The following is an 18,752-nucleotide window of genomic DNA, read 5'->3' on the forward strand; positions in this document are numbered from 1 at the left end:
AGTGCTGTGCCGCTGCAGTACAGCTCATGAGAAGGGTTTCAGCTTTCATCTGTAATGAGCAGTGATAAATGGGGTTTTAGCTGTTTACATATCCTGAGCACAAAAACAATTTAACTGAGTCTTAGTTAAAAAAAAAAGTTACTTCCCTTTTGAGTTTTCTGGTAATGGTGTATTTTTTTTGCAGCCTTGGAGCCTACTTTTCTATTATATGCTAGTTAAATGCATGCTTTCTGTGACTGCTGCAAAATGTGGTTGTCTTCAGTGAAAGCTCTTTGTATTGACAGAAAAGGGCAGATACTGATGCTATGTTGGCCTGGTTGCACTAGTATAAACTTACTGACTTGGTTGTACCTGATCAACTGTTTTTACTTAAATTTATGTAGAAGGTCAATCTTTGCAAGCCTGTAGGCCTGTTAATTTGCTGCTTAGTAACTGGCTTGGTTCTCATTTAAGATCCTTCAAGTCTCTGTTGTATAAAAGTGGTTTTACTAATCTTGATGAGAAACAGCCTTTTTATGTATGATGGTTGTATCTTAAAGCTCTGATGAAGGAAGCATCAGAAAATCATGACTAGTTAGAGATGCTGGTTTTCCAATTACAGTAACAGACAGTACTCTTTAAACCATTGTATGGAAGTAAGGGGATCTTGTCAAAGCTTGGTATTTGACTAAATGATATTGCAACTTCCAACAGTTGCTGTTTTCATTTATTTCTGAGACTTAACACTTAAAAGTGCCTGTGACTAAGTTTTTTCCTTTAAGAAATTCACCAATAACCATTTAAAATAGTTTGCTTTTACTTACTGTCTTCCTGCACTTTACAAAGAATTTACAGGGAACAGATTAATAACTTTTGAAGTATAGCCAGGATGTCTTCATGTATGTGGGGTAAAGTCATGGATACCTGGCAAGTGATCTTTTGGTTATATGCAGTGGTTACTGCAATAAATATATTATGAAGCATGCTATATTCTTAAAGCTTGACTTTGGGATGCCAAAGGTACAGGTTATTATGCTATGTTGCTCTGTTATCCAAGAGAACTTCTGCAGGAAGCTCATTTCTGAGGTCTCATTTGTGGCAGCACAAAGGAGAGGAAGTGAGAAGGCAATGACCAATGCATGCATTAATCACCAGCCTTGTACTTCTGTGGTGCAATGTTACTCTATTCTATTAGTTGCAGGTTTCCTTATGCTGAAAAAAACTGAGGGGTGTGTGTGCCTTTTTGCTTTCATTCTCAGCTAACTTCCCACTAATGAATAATGAGATTTTAATGATGTTGAAATTATGGCCTGGAAAATCTGGTAACTTAACATGTCTGATTTGACATCCAAATCATGCAATTTGTTGTGTTGCTTCACTGAATCAAAACGTAAGTTTAATCTTGTCTACAATGTTTTCATCAAGGCCAAAAAAAAAATCACACATCTCACTGACCAGATATACTTTTAACACCATTTATTGAGAATGTATTATGAGTCAATAGTTCTTTTCTGAAGCTTTGTGGATAGTCCATTTCTGTATATTTCCATTTCACATAATATTGGAGGCCACATCTCTTCATTTTAACAGAACCAGAAATTTTCCAGGGGTTGATCACTTTCTTTAATTAATGGAAATTATGTCTTCAGAGACCAACTCAGTTTGATTCTCAAATGGGAACTTTTGAAACTAGGACCTCTACTAGGTTAGTCAAGGACATGTCTTGAGCTAGCTATATTAATGATTCAAGCAGAAGCAGAGCACAACATTGTTGTTAGTTCATTGATTTGACTTAGGCAGTTTAGCAAGAGGGCTCTAAGCCATAGAACAATTCAAATATTAAGTTTAATTTTGTGAGAAAATAACACTGTTAATAATGGCACTTAACTAGTGCTTACTTACTAGTATACAGTATATACATACAGCAACATATAGTACACCTTACTATTCAGAGGTTTACATTTATATGACACTTTAAGAAATAATTTAATAAATTCTTTGCAAATTCTCTTTACATCAGTAGGCTGATTTTTATCTTGCATATATACAGTATTTTATTCTTATTTATTTGAATGAAAAATAGATAAGCCTCTATTTACAGTCATCAGAATCCTTCAGGTATGTGAAATGCAAAGGCTCCATTCTTGAGAACTTCGTATCTTAAAGATTTGTCCATTAAAATTCTTCTATATTATGATACCATGTATTTCCTTAAGTATTTTACTGCATCTGCTTATCAACTGTTCTTTATATAAATATTGCAAAGTTCTTGCTGTTTGGGATACTGCTTTTCAACAGATACCATATGATGGCGCTGTAATTAAGTTCAGAATTTCCTTAAAAGAATAGCAGTCAGGCAGCTCCATGGCAGTTTCTTTGAGGCAATTGATATATCAAGTTAACTCCTAAAAACAGTTGAGTGGGTATCAGTAATTTTCATTAAATTATGGAAGTTGTTTGTCTATATTATTGCTATCAAATCTAGTATATTATCAAGAATACACACAAACATACCTAACTCTGCTGCAATAAAGATTAGGAAAAAATAGAGACTTCAAGGGTAAATTATATAAAAACTTATTCTTTATCTCTTAAATAGCAGCTTCCATTTTATGACATGAATCCATTTGTAATGTCAGATCATTGAATAAGATATTGGTCATCGTGAAGGAGTCACTTTAATGAAGCAAATGGAAGTTGTGAATGGTACCAAGTATACGAGACCAAACATAGATGGAAACTGAGCAGCAAAATGAAAATTAACTAGTGCAGAGAAGTGAGAAAGAAGAAGAAAATTAAGAGCCATGATCTGAGATGGGGTATTTAACATGGAGAGAAAGGAACAGAAACAAATGTGATGGTCCTCGTAGAGACAGAAAGTAAGACTTCTTAGGATAAGGGGGAAATAGAAGTAGGGGAAGCAACATTGAAGTTAGAACTGCACTTAATGTTGCCTGCTCAGCCACACCATTCTGGCACTGTCCCAGTTCTGGAAGCCTCTATTCACACCAGATAAGCCAGTTCCTGCCTGCTGGAATTTTTTCTGCATAATGAGATAGAATTTCTTTAACAGATTTTACATGAGAGATTTAATGTGGTGTGCATTAGGAAATTGAAGTTTCCTCAGATGGGAAGAAAAGCAGCCTATTTGCTTGACAGTTGTAAGAAAAGATTTCTTAAGCGCTTCTGTGTGGAAGTAAGCTTGAATGCTGAAGATGTGTAGAAATTCATAGAAAACCTCTCAAGGGGGGGAAAAACCAATCAAAGCAGCCAGTATCATGTCAGCATAGAGGCACTATAAATTAGTGCGTGAACTGGACACAATGATAAAAAGGCAGGCTTCATTCCTTAACATGGTTTTCATCAACAGGCTGAAACTATGAAGTAAATTGATGTAGTTGCGCTGGATAGTTTTTGTGTGGAGAAAACGCCATAGAAATAGATTAATTACTGTATGGGGCTTAAAGGTTAAAAAAATTCAATAAAATATGAAATGCTATTTTAAAAAGTTACAATTAATGGAGAGGCTTCCACCAGGATGTTGGTAACTTGAGAGGCTTGTATATGAAGAAGATAAGCAAAGATGGCTATGAGAAGAAATTTGAATAACATTGAAGAGAAGGAAAAATAACTCAAAAGGCTGTTCCTCACCTGCTTTCCACTTAGAACTTAAGCCTGTCTCTATGCTGACAAATTAGGATCAATTACCAGATGAGATTGTGCTATAAGCAATGGAAAAGGTTCAGTTCTGGTTTTGCTCCATGTTTTTTCTGTACCAGAGGCTTGAAAAGCCGCATTTTTTGAATAGTCATGTGGAATCTGAGTTGTGTTGTGACAGACTAAGCAACAAAATGATTCTGCTGTGTTGCAGAGTGAGGGACAAAAGTGTCTTGCTGCCCCAAAACTTATCTGGGAGAGTATCAGTTTAACTTCTACCCACCTCTGTCATCAATAATACAACAGCAGCATAGGAACAGGTAGTTCTTGGGTCAAGTTTTTGTAGCTTACTGTTGTGGGTAACTTGCTTCCTGCAGCATGTCTGTTTCTTACATATTTCATATACTCAGTAAAATTTGGCAACATGGATTGGATTTCTTCATCCCCACTGTGAAATACAGAAACTATACTTTTACTGCGTTTTCTAGAATCATGCTGGGAGGCACTCCATTTCTGAGAGGTCAGCAAAAAGCTGATGCTGACTGGAATTCCTTTATATTACTCCCATTTAAAAAAAATCTCTGTGTGTTGAGGGAATCTGTATGGTTTCCAAACCTCCAGTGATGCCCTAGATTAGAGATTTATTTGTTGCAAACGTATCCCTTGAAAATACAAAATGTTAATCATAAACATATTTATTTTTAAGATAATTACTCTTGTTACATGAACATATGTGGACCATAACACTTAGCCAGACAATCTTTACTAGTTAAATTTTGGTTTAACTTTGTAAACCACTGTGTCCTTCATTTTAATATCTGGAACAAACGTATCTCAGTTCCCTTAGAATTGGTTAATAAGTATTTCTGAATTCTTGAAATGTTTTAGGATGCAAACAAAGCACTGTAAAACTAAACCGCATTTTTGTTAATTGTTATATCTAGAAAAAGATCCATTTACCATAAATGTTAAAACTTAGGTTAGTTTGTGTGCAAAAAATTCTGAAATTGGTATATTAAGCTTCTTTTAAAGGGGATTCAATGACAGAGAAAGAAATTAAATAATTTATCATTAACATTTACTATTTGGACAAGTATAATTGGATAATATGATCTTTAGTAAAGATCATTGTATCATCTTCATTGAAAAATGCTATTTACTTCATTAAGGATAGCACTATTACTTCTTTGTACAGAGAATAAGGTAATACCTTTTTCTATACAAGATACAAGGTGCTGTGTCTTCAGTCAAGACTTCGATAAACTGCTTAGTGATTTCTTCAGACAGGAGTATTAGTTACGAGACAGAGTTTATGCATTGTAACCAAATCAGTGCACTGGAAGTATTAGATGTCACAGGTATTACAGCACATAGACCAGAGTCTCCCAAGATTTCAGCAAACAATTAACTATTTGAAAACTAAGACTGTTTCATTTAATTGTAATGGAAAGCTCCTTCTAGCCTCTTGGTTGGGACTGTCACAGTAATGATTCTGAGTGCCAACACAGCAGCATCACAGTCCCAATACTGGTATGCTAAGTACTGCAGTAAGAGCACCAGAGGGTTTCTTCACACCTACGTCATGACTTGCTGTACTACTGTGCGTTCATGAGAACACCCTTGATTCCCACAGTGTATCTTTTTAAGCAAACGTCGTAATTTGTTGGGAAAGTTTTTGTTAATGTACCTGTAGAGCAGAGGCATTACAAAGCTGCTTGAGAAAGCCAAGAATTTTGCTAAAATCTTGGTAAAATGCAATATTCGACTGTAATTGTCATCTGCAATTCTTCCTTGTGCATTAGTAAATGTGCTTACCAAAAGAGTAACATAATAGGGTGTCCATAATGTGAACTGTGTACAGACTGTGGCAATCAAAAGCCTGTGCACTGATGGATCTAATCGTCCAGTGTCTTGATCCAGTGGTGTAGCCTCTTTGCGTATTCGCAAGATTAGTACAAGTGCATACAGTACAGCAATAGCTGGTACCACATACCCAATAAAGACCATAATGGCATCTGCTGCTTCTTTGTTCTGCATCTTGGAACATTCAATTATTTTAGTGGATACGTGATTGCAGACGTAGAACAGGAGAGATGAAAAACTTGTAAGCATGGCACCACCCCATATGAATCCACAAACATGTTTGGTGTTGTACACACTTGACATGTAAGTTCTAGGTAGCGCACGTTCAATGTAGTAGTCCAGACTGAGTAATGTAGTAGAGTACATGGTAACTAAAGATGAGACATTGAATAAAATAAGTAAGGTAATATAAACTTCATTGTTAGAATTCCAGATGGCCCATTTTGTGTTGGCAAGACCTAGAAGGTACATCGGTGCCAGAGCATTGATGATGAGACCAGCAATGGCAATGTTGACAAAGTAAACATCTGGCATAGTCATAGTAGCTTTGTTGTAGAGATTCACTAGGACCAGCAAGCCATTGTAACAAAGGCCAATTGGGAAACATATGATGAGGTAGAGTAGGGAGAAGACTGAAAGCACAAGGTGGAAGTCATGGCAGAGATGCTGGTCTTCACTGTTCTCAGTACTGTTGTTTAAGGCTTCACAGCGCCACATAGTGATTTTAGCTTTTGTGTCTTCTCTGCTGATTACCAGCTTTTCTGTAGAGAGAGAAAGTATTGTTGAAATACTACATTGCATTTCACTTAATGTAATATGAAGAAAACATTTTAAGGATAGAGATTATATGTGTCATGTAATGGATCAATTTAAGGTCAGTGACTGAAATGCCTTTTGATCTTGTTAGTTTAGAAGAAAGTAATTTGTGATTCAGAATTTCGAGACTACTAAATGTTTTGAAGTTCTAATTTAAATGAAATTACTGGCAAATGAGTTGATACAGGACACAACAGAAGTAAATAATAAACTGTATCTTTACAGTAAGTACTGATGTAATATGAAGATTACTACCTTTTTTACATTATTAAACAGTACCTTTTATGTAGTTAATAATATATCAGGGTAGCTGCTGAAGAATTGAGGGATATAAGCCGAAGCACAAATCTTAGCAATAAGATGGAGAATAGAGTTCTCTAACATGTTAAATAAGCTTTCTCTTGAAAAGGTAGTTTGTTAGGAGGCACGTCCAAGGCAGTATGGTAGATGTATAACTGGATCACTGATAAAATTCACAATGACTAGAGGAAAGTGGGAAATGAGGTGAAGGAATTTTTTTATAGGTCAGGTTGTATTCAGACTTCCAACCTATAAGCTTTTAGTTCTGAAAAAACAATGGACCTCTGTAGTCTAGGGAACTTAATATCAGGGCAGGCTGGTTTTCCAAAAAGGCAAGAATTAGCTATCATTTCCTCTCAAAATAGCTTGAATGCTTTAAAAAGTATCCTAGTATCAATAGTCATTGTCCAGCTAGCTTTGCTTTATCATGAATAAAGAGACGTTTTAACTGAAATCAGTGAATTACAAAGCAATCATGAAAAGTTGCTTTCCAAAATCCAGAAATAAGAAATAATCTCCAAAGTCCAACTCAAAACATCCACAGCCATAAAATCATGGTGGTTATTCCTGCCAGCCCATTTCTAGGGGAGAGCATAGAATTTATGCAGCAGGTGAATTCTATGTCACATGTACCCTGACACTGTCATATATCAGCGTTTTGTGTGCTTCCCTTTTAGCATGTATAGGAAAGTGCAAGTACATGTACCTGCACTCTTTCCAGAGGGAACAAGATTTAATCAAATGCACAATAAACACTGTGCAATGAAAATGAATGTTACTAGACAACATGCTATAGTCCATGAACCATATGGCTAAATTATACAGTATGGGTTTTATAAGCATATGGATATGTGGTTGCATTGCTCTAGTGCTAATCCTTTGACACTTCACCATAGTACAGAATTTGTTCCAGAATCATGTCAACTTCCATTTTTTTTTAATTTCCCATTGCAGTTGTTTTGTGTGCATTTTTTTCTAAATACCATAGCCTGTGCCAGAAATCAGACTAAAAATACAGTAATTTTAGCCGGGCAAACAAATTTTTGTTCCATGGTCATATGCTGGATTTCCTCAGAGGAGTGACTTCTGTGGCAGCAGCACAAGATGCAGTTCGGTTGTTTTCAAAGCTTTCACCTTCATAGAAAAACTTATTTTTCATTTGTACTCTTATGCAGTAATATAGCTAAAGAACTGATTTGAGAAAACAAAGTGTAGTATCTTTATGCTGTCTTTCAATCCTTATACTATTTTTGAGCACTAAAAACAACCCCGTTTACTTTCAGGAAGCATCTGTTAAGTTTTTAAGAAAGAAAAAGAAAAGCTGTTTTGCACAGTTGAAGGCAACCAAAGTTACATCTCATTGAACTGTTATGACTTGATTCAACCAAAGCAGCAGACTGGAACTAGATATTGCAAATATATGCATTACGGTGAGTGCAGGGGTGACTAAGCACAGGCATGGCTACAATCATGTAATTCCATTATGCAGGTTTATCCTTAAGCATGGAGCTTTGATTACTCCAGACTGAATTACATCAGCCACAGAATACTTGCCTGTATATTGCCTCAGAAGTTCAACAATCTTTGCTGCCATGCTTTGTATTTTATAGAGCTGGGGGATGTCTGGTTTCACAAGTGTTTTTAGTAATTACCCCTTTTTTCTTTATGCCCTCTAACTGCAGTTAAATAAGACAATTCTACTTTAATGAAAGAAATGGTAGGCAATTCATTATGTTAAATAGTAATCTTATGATTACAAAACTTACCTCCAAAATGAGCAAAAACAAAATCCACAATAAAAATATTTTCTGAAGAAATGTTGTTGACTTCTAAATTGCTAGATGAGGTATTTTTGCCACTATTGTAGAAATCGCCCATCTTTAATTGTCACTTACCTGTGAAGGCACTGAACCTGTTTCCTGTGCAGTACAGGCCCAGCTCAGCATTTCTTACACAGCCGTGTCTTTTGTCATTTAAAGGCAGTTTTGTCTCCACAGACCACGTCTGGGTAAGTCCTTACGATGCTTTGGATGCAGCAGTTTTACTCCATCAATCTAAACCAACCCCTTCTCCAGTCAGAAGCAGTTTTGCAGTCCCAGGCTGGCTGTTGTGTAAGTGAGTGCTGCAGTCCTCTTGTTTACTGTGGCCTGACTCAGCCTTCCCTCATGCTTCCCCTGGTCTGGTCTGCTTTTATACTTTTATCATATTGAAAACTAAAATCAGAACTTAAAACGTAGAAGGAAAGAGCATCCTGCCAGCCGCTGCTCGCCCTTCTGCCTGCCTTTCCCACGGCCCCAACCTCAGCAGCACTGCTGTAAAGCCTCTTACCTTTAATTCACGTTTTACATTCCTCCGTGTTGCTGGATCCCCATGCATTTGATAAGCAGCATTTCCGAGGAAGGAAGCCGGCTGCAAAGCCTGGTCTTGTTTCTCTTTGAAAACATGGTGATCCCCTCTCACCAGCTCCCGGGCAGCGTGCTACTGTGCGTGCCTGCCTGCCCTGCACTTGTTTTTCCTCTGTAAGTTACAAGTTTCTGCTTGGCTTGGCAGGCGGCAGGCCCCTCCCTTTCCCTGTTTACAGCCAGTTTCAAGAAGTGAGAGGCTGTGCTCAGAGGGGAGCGAGCTGTTGGATCCAGCTCAGTTTAGTCTCTGGGTTTCAGATTTGCTACTTAAAATATACGGACTGCTGGAGCATGTACATTTGTTATGGTATTGTCATCTGCGCTGAGGTTCTCTGGGGACGTTGGAGAGGCTGTTCTATTCCCTGCCAGTGCAATCAACAGCTCTCGTTCAAGAGCATGGGTTTTATTTTTAACGTGGGATAGGAATATGTAGCTTTGAGGTTTCATTTTTATAGGCCATACATCCTAAACAATCAGTATTTAAAAATTACTGTACTGTGAAGAGCACAGGTGCTTGTGCTGCTTGCAAAGGTGAACTAGCTTGTAATACAAGCTTGTAATACAAAGTCAGAGGAAAAGTTTCTGAGCATTTACTTTGAACTTGGAGATTGTTTTGGTGTTGTGAAAAGGCATTGTGAGAGCCTCACTTTGTGATGGTATTATGGATTCCATTCTGTTTCCTTTTTTGAAAAGTTGATTGTTCTTGAGAATATTTGCATGTCACTCGCAATTAATGGGTTTGAGTGTGTATATTCTCTACACCTTTAAGATGGATCATTACTTGAGTTTTGGAACTGTAGGCTGATAAATTATCCCATACCGAATTTTGTACTATGGCTGTTCTGTTGTTTAGTTCATCAGTCTAAAGAGTTTCCATATAAATTTATTATCTGATATCGCCAACCAAAACAGAGAGCTCTGCCTCACTTCTTACATTTAGAGATTCTGAGGCTTTATTCCATTGCGAATAAACACCAATGAAAAAGCTTTTAATTAAAAATTAAGCGTTTATGGAATAAATACCAGAGAAACCTTAAAAATGGTTACTCAGTTTGTGTTGAGTTATTCTGACTGCAGTTTGGGTTTTTTTAGGCAAAGTCTGTGCTGCTTGGTTCGTATTTAACAATTCATTATGAATATGGTAAAAGCACTGCAACTCCCAAATGGCAGAAAATTCCTACATTCCTATTTGATACATAGTCCACAGTCAGAACTGCATGTGTGTGCTATAGCTGTGTTACAAACTGTGGTGTCAAGTCTTTGCTGCCTCAAAACTTTAGAAGGGCTTTAATCACTAAGTTCACTGGGGAAACAGCAAAATAAGAAAGGTATTAGGGTAGAAGTAGTTCTAGAGTTCTGATACTTGGCTAAAAGCCACTTTCTTTACACGCTATAAAAGTTGAAGGTGGTTTTATTTAGATAAAAATTTGCATGAGGTACTTAAGAAAAAATTCTTACGACACTGCACAAAAAGTTAAGAGCACTTGGTAGCAGAGATTTTTTTAAAGGTGGTGCATAAAATGGACTTTAATGAGAAAAAATGAAGTGCTGTTTAGTTCTAGTATAGAGTCCATAGCTGCAGTCAGTTTTTTCAGACATTTTCATTCATAATGCAGCACTAAGTTGTGGAGCAGGTTGGTGAACAGTTTAAAGCATGACCATTATATGCTCTGCTTATTTTATTTGACTTAAAAAACCCCAAACCCTTTATCCAGCTGTATATTTTGCTCTGCACATTTTTTTGTTTAGACAGTAAATGATTTGTCTACTTGCTCTGTTATCATCTGTATGTGAAATAGCTCTTATCTAGATTATCTAATCTCTGAATATGTGTTTTCACAAGCTGTAATATCATTATAAACCATATATAGCTAAGGAAGCTGTTGCCAACAAGCTAAGTCTCTAAATAGGACTAAGACTTCTGCCTTCAAGTCTTCTGGAGTTCCCACAGGATCTCTTAATTCCTAGAGAGGCTGAACCCCAAGGGTACTGCATAGGGGAAGACTCAGCGCTGCATAGAGCTTTGCTGGAGAGCAGGACCAAGAAAAGTGAAGAGCTTTTCCAGAAGTGTTGTGTATATGCATAAGCCATGACTTAAATGGTTAGCTACTCATCAGGGTTTGAAAGGTGCTTTTTGAAAGCATCATGCTAAATATTACTTATGGATTAATTCTTAAAACTTTAAACAATAGATGATTGGTTTTTCTGGAAAATAGCATACTTGCAATTAGTTGTCCTCAAGGGGAACACGCTGAACTCTTAAGTGTGAGAGAATCAAGTGTTACACTGCTGTTACCTCTCAGTCTGGGTACCATGACATATTTTTAGGCTTACTAGCTTATATACATACCTTAGGGATTAACAGAAGATTTGTTGGGTGGATATACAGAAAAGTAAAACTAGATAGCCCAGGTTAGATGTGAGGGGAAAAAATGCAGCAGTGCAGGCAGGTAGGTTTCAGAATATACTTTACTTATGCAGTTGCTGAGTTGCTGCTGTTTATAATATAATGATACAGCTCAGATAAAATGCTTTTAACATTAGTGGAGAAGAAAATCCTGCTTGATACTGGGTGCTGGGCTGAAAAACAGGCCCCTTCCAACCCTATCATTTATGTCTTCGTGGTGCAATCATTGACCAGTTTGGCGGGTGGTATGTTTATAATTGATATTGGTTCTGTTTTATTATGTAGTTAATTCAGTGCAATAAAATGTGAAAGAAGCCATGACTAAATAACAAGAATAATTGATATGAAGAAGCATTGAGTGTAACCCTGTCTTGGATTTTTTTAAAAAAGAACAAATAAAAAAACCCAAGCATAGGTCAGTTGGAAGAGGGGTGTGTTTTTCTTTCTGTGGTAGCCCTGTCTGTCCTTAGTCCTGTGAGAGAGAGCATGGAACAAGGATTTTGCCAACCCGGCAAGTGAACTCATGGGAAGAGCAGGTTCTCAGCCTCTTAGTCCCACTGATTTCACTCTCATCATTAGGCTTACTGATGATTTGTTTTTCTGAACCCGTTCCCTTTGCAGTATGAACTTACTTTAGTAGCAAAAATAATTAATTTTTTTTAAAAAAAGACCTTTGACTTGCACCACCCAACTATTGGCCACCCCTGCTTAATTTTGTACAATTTGAGTGTTGTGAGCCCATTTCCAGCTTTATAGGTGGAATACTATATGGCCTTTTCTTGGTCCAGTGTTACTCTTTAAGTGTTCCTTCTGACCAGAAATAAATGCTTAGATACATTTTCATGTGTGTTTTTTTTTTTTTTAACCCTTGTTTTTCACATCTGTCTGGCCCATATTTTCCTCTTTTATTTCTCACTGATGACTCCATTACAATTAACGCTGCACTTTCCATCACTGTTTGCTCGTATGACACGTACATGGTACTGTATCAGACTTAGCACAGAGTTTCTAAGTATGATGCTCTTTCCCTTCTGACTTTTCTGTTACTTCCCCATGGGACATCTCGGGCTGTCTTAGGCATCTTGAATAAACAACAAAAACTGAATTCTTAAGAACTATAAGGGTGTGACTTTGTCACACATGGGATGAGTACAGACATACTTGTGCTTCTGGAATTGGTCTTCACATTTTGCTTTGAAGTTGCTCACTCTCTGCTTTTCCAGAAATTCTGAATATATGTTGTTTCAGAGCACTTCAAAGCTTAGTTTCTTCCTGTGGGCCCCACTCTCACTTGCTAGGTGACTTTTTTTATTGTTCCACAGATGCTGGCAGCCGCTGTCCCTTGTTTATTCTTTCATTCTCATAAGCACCATCTGTGTGGTAAGTCATCTATGTAGCAGATATCTGGTCATTCAGATCTCACTCATGCCACGATAATCTGCTGACTGCCCCATCCCTCTTGGCAACCTACTAAATAGATGCAATTTTTTTCTGTTTTAACCTTTTGCTTTCATTATTGCTATGTATTATTCCATGTAGTATAAAACTGTTAACAATGTCAGCTGCATGCTTTTTTCTATTTAGATTGTTCATCTCTTTGGGAATCTGAATTTCTGTAAGGCCATATCAGAAGTAAGTGTCTACAAATTGCTGTCACAGATCAGTAAGTGTCAACAAATGATGTCAGATGCTCCTTTGGTTTGGCAGAAAGAGGAAAATTTGTAACTTTTTCAAGATACACATCTTCTGTATATTAGGTTAGAACTGAAGAATTTTCTTCTGTCTTCAGAGCTCATAGAAGACTGGTCAAAATAACATGTATATCCATTAGAAATGGATAACGGTATTTGCACACACCCACACCCACACCCCTCCTTTTTAAGCAGCTTAAAGCTTATGAGAACAGATAATGTACTCCAAAAAGACGGGGGGGGGGGGGGAAATCAGCTACTCTGGAAGCCATAATAAAAACTGCCAAAGGGTGTTTTTAAGAGATCATTAAATCTGGTAGAGAGTGGCAGCATGGTAGTTGTATGGAAGGTTGTAATAACCAAGTATTATGGGGTAGAAGAGGCAAATGAAATCCCTGTAAAATGGGGAGACAAGTTTTGTGGAGAGGAGATAGTCCAGCATCAGTGCCTGTAAAGATTTGTGTGGAAGGAGTCCCATGTTCAGACACAGATGCTGTCTGCCAGGCACACCTGCCACTCCAGATAAATCCTCCTTTTTTATAATGTTTATTTCTTTGTAATAGAGCCTCTGTGGGAGTTAGGGTTGCTAATGATGCCCTCCTCATAGCTACACGGGGGGCTCTGCATGGGTTAACTCTAGAAAGTCAGTCATGTTTTGTTAACTTGTCTTAGTGTCCCAGTGTCAGATGAGTGTGACTGGTCTCCTGCTCCACCTCTTCCTGACTTAGCTTTATCACTGAATTCTGAAAAAGCATGTATATGGAAAATTTGACATCTTTTCTTTTTTAACATTTATGTGCAATGAGAAAGATTCACCATAGGGTGAACAGTCCAGCTTTTAATATATCATAGATGTGTGGTGGGTTAAGATTTCACTGCTGCAAAAAGTGAAATATCTTGGTTTTGTGCAGTTTTAAAGATAGGGTATTCCATCAGGCAGAATGAATTTACGCAGTGGCTGCCTGTATTGGTCTACAAGCCTGAGCTGCCAGGGTTTCTGAAATGAGATACAATTTTGAGATGTCGAAATATCTGCTAGGTAATACTTTTCTTAAAAAAATGAGTTATATGCAAAACAAACCCCCTGTAATTTATCTAGTATTCATACTTCCAGTAAGTTACGGTGTACTAAATAACAGGGATAATTAGAATGAATGTAGTATTAGAAAATAGGCTTCATAAGATGCTTCAAGTTCTGGATTTGTAAAGTTGGATACAAGAAGTGGCAGATTTTAAGCATCAGCAGAGTAGACGGAGCCATTCAGAGCATGGAATACGAACAGCCAGTTAGCACTACTGCAGTTCTGGCCCATGCTTTCAGAGTTCTTGGAACCTGATTTTGATGCAGCTGTCCTACTTTAAAACTCTGTGGCAACAGACCTAAATAAAATTCAGTGTCAAGATGATGAAAATTGCTATATACATTCAGTTCTTAACTGGTTAAGTGAAAAAAATAGTTTAATAAATTTAACCCATGGCAGAATTTCCACTGTGCTTGTAACTGGTGAGCCACAGAAACCAAAAGACTTAATTAAAACGTACAATTTCAGTTTCTTGGAGAGCACACAAACCCATTAACTGTAGCAAATATTTTCATTCCATTTAAAACTGAATTTAAATTGCAGTTTCTTTTCATATGAAATACTTCAACTGAATGGATCTAACAAGGATTACATGAACCTTTAGAAAGCATTCTTACTACCATGATGTTGATGTTCAGAGTAGCTGGGACTTGGTAGATTTACATAGTAGATGCACTTTGTCCCACTGTTTTTAATGAATGTATTTAGTTATTTTTTTTCTTAAGGAATTGACTAGGTGGGCAATTTCATTTAAGGATCTTTCTTACATGATAGTCATGAATGTTTAACTATAGGGGTCGTGTCGTGTCCCCCCCCCCCCCCCCCCCCCCCCCCCCCCCAGTACATACAGACACTTAGATTGTAGAATAAGTCAGTAAAGATTGATATTTTTTGGGGGGGAAAAATGTTGGTGAAACTTGTATGTTCATTTTCTTAATGTAAAAATCATCAGATTGTGGAGATGAATGTAAAATTTTCTGCTGAGGCCTTTTTAAAAGTTAAGAAAATATAAAATTACAAAACAGTTCAATGGTGAATTTCCTTGTTTAGATCTCAGCGCAGACAGATCATTTGCACCTCTTACAAGACAGCAAGTGGCTAGATCTGCGCAGTTCTAGCATTTTGGAGTTGCTCAGGTTCCAGGTAAGGAATGTATATGAACTGAACATTGTGCTTCTAGTCCACATAAATCAGTGTCACTTAGTAAAGAAGACAGATTCTTGCCAATCAAAATTAATGCAAATTATTGCTATTCCAGATATTGCAGACTGAAATTAGCCCAGTGCAGAGCATCAAAGGTGCACCAACTCCACTGGAATTACTCTGAAAATGAGTTGGCCTGGTGAGTTGGCAGGCTGGAAACAGCAGCTCTTATCTTAACCCACTGTTTGTTATATTAGCCCGTGCTTGGGACTTGCGACCAGGAACACTGCTGAAATTTGGCAATATGAAAACATTCCCTACAGATATTTTGCTGCCAGTTGCAAGGACTGACAGGAGGCACAGATGGTAGTTTTCCTGGAAACTATAATATAATGCAATTTCCTATTAGAAACATTGGTGAAAGCTGACGCAGTGACTTATCAAGACTCACTTTGTGTAGGAAACTCTTGTGAAACAGACTCAGACTGCAGGGACCAGTTTTCCAGTAAACGCAAAAATATTGACATAGTTCTTTCTCAGATAACATTTCTAAGAATGAGTATAACCCCACAGAGTTTGAAGGGGATAATCAGGCCTTGGCAGAATTGCACTAAGGCTGAAATGACTTCAAAATTTGTCACATCTGTTGGAGATAAACAGTTATCTTGCTGATAATTGTCAGCAAGTCTGAGAGATCTTGTTCTTGACACTCCTGTGGCTTCTAATTTCTGTCTTGGTGAAGGAAATAGTATTTTCTGCCTGTCTCTTGGATGAACTTGCATATTTACTGATTGCATCTTACTCCATTTATAATGTCTGAATAAAATATTTTAATCTTACATTCTGGGAGGGCTAGTATAATATCAGTGCTAATCTAAGGGTGGTTATTATTAGACTGTAAGATTTGGAGTAGGCATTTTCATTTACCAGGGGCTTGAAATAGTCACCTTGCTGATGTGAATGGGTTCTGATTTGTCCATCTGCTGCTTGTCATGTGCCACTCTCGACTCCACTTTATCAGTGACAGAGTTTTTTTACCCCTTATTTATCACAATTTTCTGCCAATAATCTTGATTTCTTACAAGGCTGCCCATTGCACCTGTATGTATGGAATGACTCTTTCATCAAACTTGAAAAAGCCAGTAATAACCTTTAGCACTTTCTGTTCTACAATGCTAGCAAACGGTTTGACCGGTTTAAGTATTTCATGATTTGATTTGAGTCCTTGGCCATACTTTCACAGGTGTGTGGGTGGGGATGCTTCCTTAGATACTGTTTAATCTGTGAGTTTTTTCCAGCCCTGTGTGAGCCTGGGCAAATATTTCCAAGGGCAAAAAACCAAAAGTGATTTGGAGGGAAGAAATGTGCAAAGTAGCTTGAGACCTCTGTTAACCAGGACACTCTAAACTTAAGTCTCCCATTACAAAAACCTCTGTGAAGTCACACCTTGAGTATGCCACCTGTAGCCACCTGTTACCCACATTCTGTCCAACCCACAGTATCTTGGGAAGCTATGGTTAGGATTTGCACAAATTCCTGGGAATACAGCCAAATAAATGATGTTGAAATAATAAATACTAGTGCTCACTAATTGCAGTGTATCTATTCACATGACATTCAGCAATTACTGTTTTGGTGTTTTTTTTTTTTTAATTTGAACAGATTTTTTTAAGGATTTCTTGGTGTCCTTGATAGGTACACGCATTTAAAAAAATACCTTGCAATCCTGATTTCGGCAGGGATAGAGTTAACTTTCTTCTTAGTAGCTGGTACAGTGCTGTGTTTTGATTTTAGTGTAAAAACAATGTTGATGGCACACTGATGTTTTTCGTTGTTGCTGGGTGGTGTTTGCACTAGGTCAAGGACTTCTCAGTTTCTAGGGCCTTGCCAGCAAGAGGGCTGGGAGGGGACACAGCTGGGTCGGCTGACCTGAACTGGCCAAAAAGGTATTCCATACCATATGATCTCATGCTTAGTATATAAACTGGGGTGTGTGTGGTGTGTGTGTTGGCTGGGGCCTGCTGAGCATTGCTTGGGACTGGCTGGGCATCAGCCAGTGGGTGGCGAGCAGTTGTATTGTGCATCACGTGTTTCCTGTTCCCCCTTCCTTTTGGATTTCATTCCTCACCCCTTCTCCCTCCTTTTCATTATAACTTATTGTTATTATTATTGTTGTTTGGGATTAATTTTATTTAAATTATTGTTCTTATCTCAACCCTTGAGTTCCTTTCTGATGCTCCTCTGGCTAAGGGGGAGTGAGCAAGCAGCTGCATGGTACTGAATTATTGGCTGGGGTTAAACCATGAGACTTGCACACCACAGGAAGAAAGCACGACTTCCATAGCAGATTTTATTACTGCAAGAGCTGTATAGAGCCTTGATGTTTAAAACTGTATTGGGTTTGCATGGCAAGATCTTGGTAGCAGGTGCTATGGGGTGCCTTCTGTGAGAAGCTGCTAGAACTTTCCCCTGTGTCCAACAGAGCCAATGCCAGCCGGCTCAGGGACTGACCTGCCGCTGGCCAAGGCTGAGCTCATCAGTGACAGTGGTGGTGCCTCTGGGATAATGCATTTAAGAAGGGGAAAACCACACAAAACTGTTCAATTGCAGCCAGAGAGGGGAGTTGAGAGTATGTGAGGGCAGCGCAGGAGGAGGCAGGGGGGTCCAGGTGCCGGAGCAGCAGGTGGGGTGCCCGAAGGAGGCTGTGACCCCATGGGAAGCCCACGCTGGAGCAGCTCCTGGCAGGACCCGTGGGCTCATGGAGAGAGGGGCCCAGGCTGGAGCAGGTTTGCTGGCCGGGCTTGTGACCCCGCGGGGGCCCAGGCTGGAGCAGCCTGTTCCTGAAGGGCTGCACCCCAGGGATGGGACCCAGGCTGGGGCAGGGGAAGGGTGTGAGGACCCTCCCCCTGAGGAGGAAGGAGCAGCAGAGACAAGGAGTGATGAGCTGACTGCAACCCCCACTCCCCGTTCCCCTGTACCACTGGTAGGGAGCAGGGAGAGAAAACAGGGTGAAGCTGAGCCTGGGAAGAAGGGAGGGATGGGAGGAAGGTGCTTTAATATTTGTTTGTATTTCTCTTTACCCTACTCTGAGTTGATTAGCAATAAATTAAACTAATTTCCCTGAGTCGCTGTCTGTTTTGCCCATGACAGTAACTGGTCAGTGATCTTGCCCTGTCCTTACCTCAACCCACGAGCCTTTTGTTGTATTTTCTCTCAGCTGTTAAGCTGAGGAGGGGAGTGACAGAGTGGCTTTGGTGGGCACCTGGAGTCCAGCCAAGGTCAACCCACCACAAAAATAAATTTTTAATCTGCTTCCCCCTGTGCTAATGGGTGGAAACCTGAGGAGTAATAAGTTTGTCACAGAGCCGGTTTCTTAGCAATTATTGATAAATGGTTGTTTTTACATAGCCGA

At 38.6% G+C, this 18,752-nt stretch overlaps 2 protein-coding genes across 8 annotated transcripts in view; one reads left to right on the forward strand and one right to left on the reverse strand.

The window, feature by feature from the left end:
• The window catches only part of CHLSN (cholesin), a 135,131-nt gene that overhangs the window by 43,075 nt on the left and 73,304 nt on the right, over positions 1 to 18,752 (forward strand). For 3 of the 6 annotated variants that reach the window (XM_080382468.1, XM_080382469.1, XM_080382470.1), the window contains 2 exons: positions 13,009 to 13,056; positions 15,248 to 15,340. The exons of 1 other annotated variant lie outside the window; for it this stretch is intronic. In XM_080382468.1, coding sequence (XP_080238594.1) covers positions 13,009 to 13,056; positions 15,248 to 15,340 — 141 coding nt within the window. Of the gene's footprint in view, positions 1 to 12,746; positions 12,805 to 13,008; positions 13,057 to 15,247; positions 15,341 to 18,752 lie in introns of all 6 variants that reach the window. 2 more of the 6 variants (XM_080382467.1, XM_080382471.1) reach the window with 2 other exon arrangements.
• The window catches only part of GPR146 (G protein-coupled receptor 146), a 64,127-nt gene continuing 47,181 nt past the window's right edge, over positions 1,807 to 18,752 (reverse strand). Inside the window, exons 1-2 of one of the 2 annotated variants that reach the window (XM_080382454.1) lie at positions 8,944 to 12,734; positions 1,807 to 6,260 (exon numbers count right to left, since the gene is read on the reverse strand). In XM_080382454.1, coding sequence (XP_080238580.1) covers positions 5,212 to 6,216 — 1,005 coding nt within the window. In that variant the 5' untranslated portion in view covers positions 6,217 to 6,260; positions 8,944 to 12,734 and the 3' untranslated portion in view covers positions 1,807 to 5,211. Of the gene's footprint in view, positions 6,261 to 8,943; positions 12,735 to 18,752 lie in introns of those variants that run through there. The other variant, XM_080382453.1, reaches the window with a different exon arrangement.

This window comes from Falco punctatus, assembly GCF_963210335.1.
Source record: "Falco punctatus genome assembly, chromosome: 4".
Lineage (NCBI taxonomy): Eukaryota > Metazoa > Chordata > Aves > Falconiformes > Falconidae > Falco > Falco punctatus.